Here is a 3,168-nt window from a genome sequence, read left to right on the forward strand (position 1 = left end):
TGAGTATGTGTGTGCGCGCGTATATATATATATATATATATATATATATGTACATATGCATGTAATGTGTACGTGTTCATGTGAAGAAAGCATTCACACACATACTTACACACGCACATACACACACAAGTACACACATGTTCATACGAAAACGCACACACTGTCACGCACACTCGAAAATATACACGAAAATCTTTTCACCTGAAAAGACAACGCATTCATTGTTTACAACGCATCCAATGAATGCATACTGTAGTGTGTGTGTGTGTATAATATACATGCATATAATATACAATATATACATACATTTATACGCATATATATGTCTATATATATATACATATGTATACACATATATATATGTCTATATATATACATACACATACACACAAACACACACACACACACACACACACACACACACACACACACACACACACACACACACACACACACACACACATTCATACTTATATTTTGTAGCCATAAAATTAACAAGCGGATATATATTTTATGTTCGATTAAAGCCTGTGGCGTGTTGTGCGTGTAACTCATCACATACACAAGCCATCAACATCTCTGAAAACAACGTGATCTATAGATTTCAGATAGAAAGGTGGAATTCATCAAACTATAAATATTAAAGAGATGTAGCAGAAGTAATCACATAGAAGAAGAACAACAACGAAGATAAATTCCTTAAATTTATATCTAGAAATTGTTATCCTTTGAATCGTAATTTTGAGTTTCAAGTTTCGGAAAGTAAAATTATAAATGCAGAAAATTTTATTTAAAAACATACCAAAACATCCCGAAACAAGAACGAAATCAAAGAAATATCTTTTATAAAGAAATGGCGTTGTATACATCGTGTTTACTGCAAATTTCTTTTGTCTCCTTATTGGTAAGTTGGTGTATAATTTGATTGAGATATTTAGAATTTGATCGATTGATTAACTGAAAGTTTGGATAAATTCTTATGCATTTTTGTGACAGTTGGCGATTTGATGTTGCTTTTTATGTTTTGTTAAACTTCATGAGAGTACATGTGAAGGGCATTTTTCTTCTATTCACTGGCTACTAATGTATATATTTAATCTGTGTGTGCAGACGTGGGGGCCTGGTGATAAGAGTGTTGCACTCAGGATCGTAAAATTGTGGTTTCGATTACTGGAAAGAGTGATGTATTTTGCTCTTGAACACAATACTTCATTTCACGTTACTCCAGTCTACTCAACGGGAAAAAAAGTAATCCGGCGTCGGACTAGGGTCTCGCCCATTGGGAGATTAATATACATCACACACACACACACACACACACACACACACACACACACACACATGTATATAATTAGGCCTGTTTACGAAAAGTTTTCTTCCCCCCAATTTTTTGTTTATGGAGAATGTTCTCGAGCAGGCACCAGTTTTGCACTACCATTGATTGATAATTCTGGTTATCCTTCGAGTGCTTATGTACTAATGTTTATGCTTGGTTAGTTTGACCATTCTTAGTACTTTCCACTTCCGAAAGTCCAGTTGTCCCTATAAAGACTTCATTCTTTTTGCTATAGGAGAAATAATTAATAGTTTTAAGAAAACAGAGAATACATATAGAATATTCACTTTTTTAATCATTGTACAGCCATATTAAGTTCTTTTTTTTTTGCCTACGTTTCAACCATTTGTTAGAGTCCATACTTGCTCTTTAAAGTGCGTTATGATGTAATAAATAAACAATGGCTCCTTCCGGGCATTTTAACTGCTATTTTAAATTTCTCTCGAATGGAGAATTATTCCAACTGAATGGGAAAACTTTTGCTTTTTTATTCAACTGCATGGTGGATACTGTTCTAAAATAGCTCAAAACTGACTTTTCGACCCGACTAGTCAAGGGAGGAAATTGTCGCCAAAATCTAGGTCGTGTTACTATTCTTCGATTTTGATTTTTTGATAAACACATTAATCATTGTTTTTTTTTGTAAGGTAGTCAGGACTTTTATTCGATTACTACTAATTTTATACTGTTCGTGTATCAGGCCCTTAAGGTGTTTTTTCTGTGTTTTTATTATTCATAATTTAATATATTAATATTGGTAGGTACTTGATTGTATTTGTTTTTATGCTATTGTTATTTATATAATCGCTATTGTTATTAGTATTAATATTATTTGTAATTATTAATGTGTTAATACGAATAGGTAAGTTCGTTATATTTGGCCCTTAGATAGATAGATAGATAGATAGATAGATAGATAGATAGATAGATAGGGTAAGGGCCAAATATCTACTGGATATTCCTGAAAAAGGTACAGGATATTCTTGAAAAAGCTGCAGGAATATCCAGCAAATGGATTTTACAGAAATATGGTAACACCATATACTCATTCACTCATAGACAGAAGGCCCCTCAACATTGCGAAAAATAAGGTAAGATACAAAACCTAAGTGGATCTCTCCACTTAAGGAGAATATTCAAATTATTTGTCATATTAGTGTTAAAAGTGGAGAAGTGTAGATGTTAAAATATGTAAGAGAATTTTAATTCATACAGATGATTGTTTCGTACAGTGTATAAAAATAATACAAATTATTTGTCATATTAGTGGATCGAGAAATTTAAAAGTGGCCGGACAAGCGTGACGCACGAAGAGGGAGCAGGACGCTCGTGAACCTCCACCACTGATGAGAAGATTCAGCAAGCTCGAGAGATGGTAATGGTGAACCGTTCTCTCTCTCGGATCACTACTCTTTGTTCTTTAGTGCACATTGCTAGTGGGGAAGCCATGCCTACACTGTTAAGCCAGAAAGAAAATTGGCGCGATAAGGCACAAATTTCGATCACGTGACCACAATAGTACCAACTATAAGTATGCAGGCACAGAAGGCAGCGTAACAATAATAAATATATGTTATGGCTAGAATGCGGAAAACTTTTGACTTCCCCTCGTATATACACATACACATAAGTGTATGTGTGTGTGTGAGTGTAGTAAAAAGGAGAGCAATTGGATGGTAATATTTATTACAGTAGTGCTGCTTCTATTTCATATTTGAATTAATAAAAATATACATATACTCATTATTCTGAGTTTTATTCTGAGTTTATATACATATATATATACATACATACATACATACATACATACATATCTCTCTCTCTCTCTCTCT

At 33.5% G+C, this 3,168-nt stretch overlaps 1 protein-coding gene across 1 annotated transcript in view; it reads left to right on the forward strand.

Moving 5' to 3' along the window:
- Positions 1-772: 772 nt before the first annotated feature.
- LOC128249447 (uncharacterized) overlaps positions 773-3,168 on the forward strand; it is a 27,208-nt gene continuing 24,812 nt past the window's right edge. Inside the window, exon 1 of the mRNA XM_052973138.1 lies at positions 773-904. Coding sequence (XP_052829098.1) covers positions 854-904 — 51 coding nt within the window. The 5' untranslated portion in view covers positions 773-853. The remainder of the gene's footprint in view (positions 905-3,168) is intronic.

The sequence above is a fragment of the Octopus bimaculoides genome, chromosome 14 (genome assembly GCF_001194135.2).
Source record: "Octopus bimaculoides isolate UCB-OBI-ISO-001 chromosome 14, ASM119413v2, whole genome shotgun sequence".
Classification (NCBI taxonomy): domain Eukaryota; kingdom Metazoa; phylum Mollusca; class Cephalopoda; order Octopoda; family Octopodidae; genus Octopus; species Octopus bimaculoides.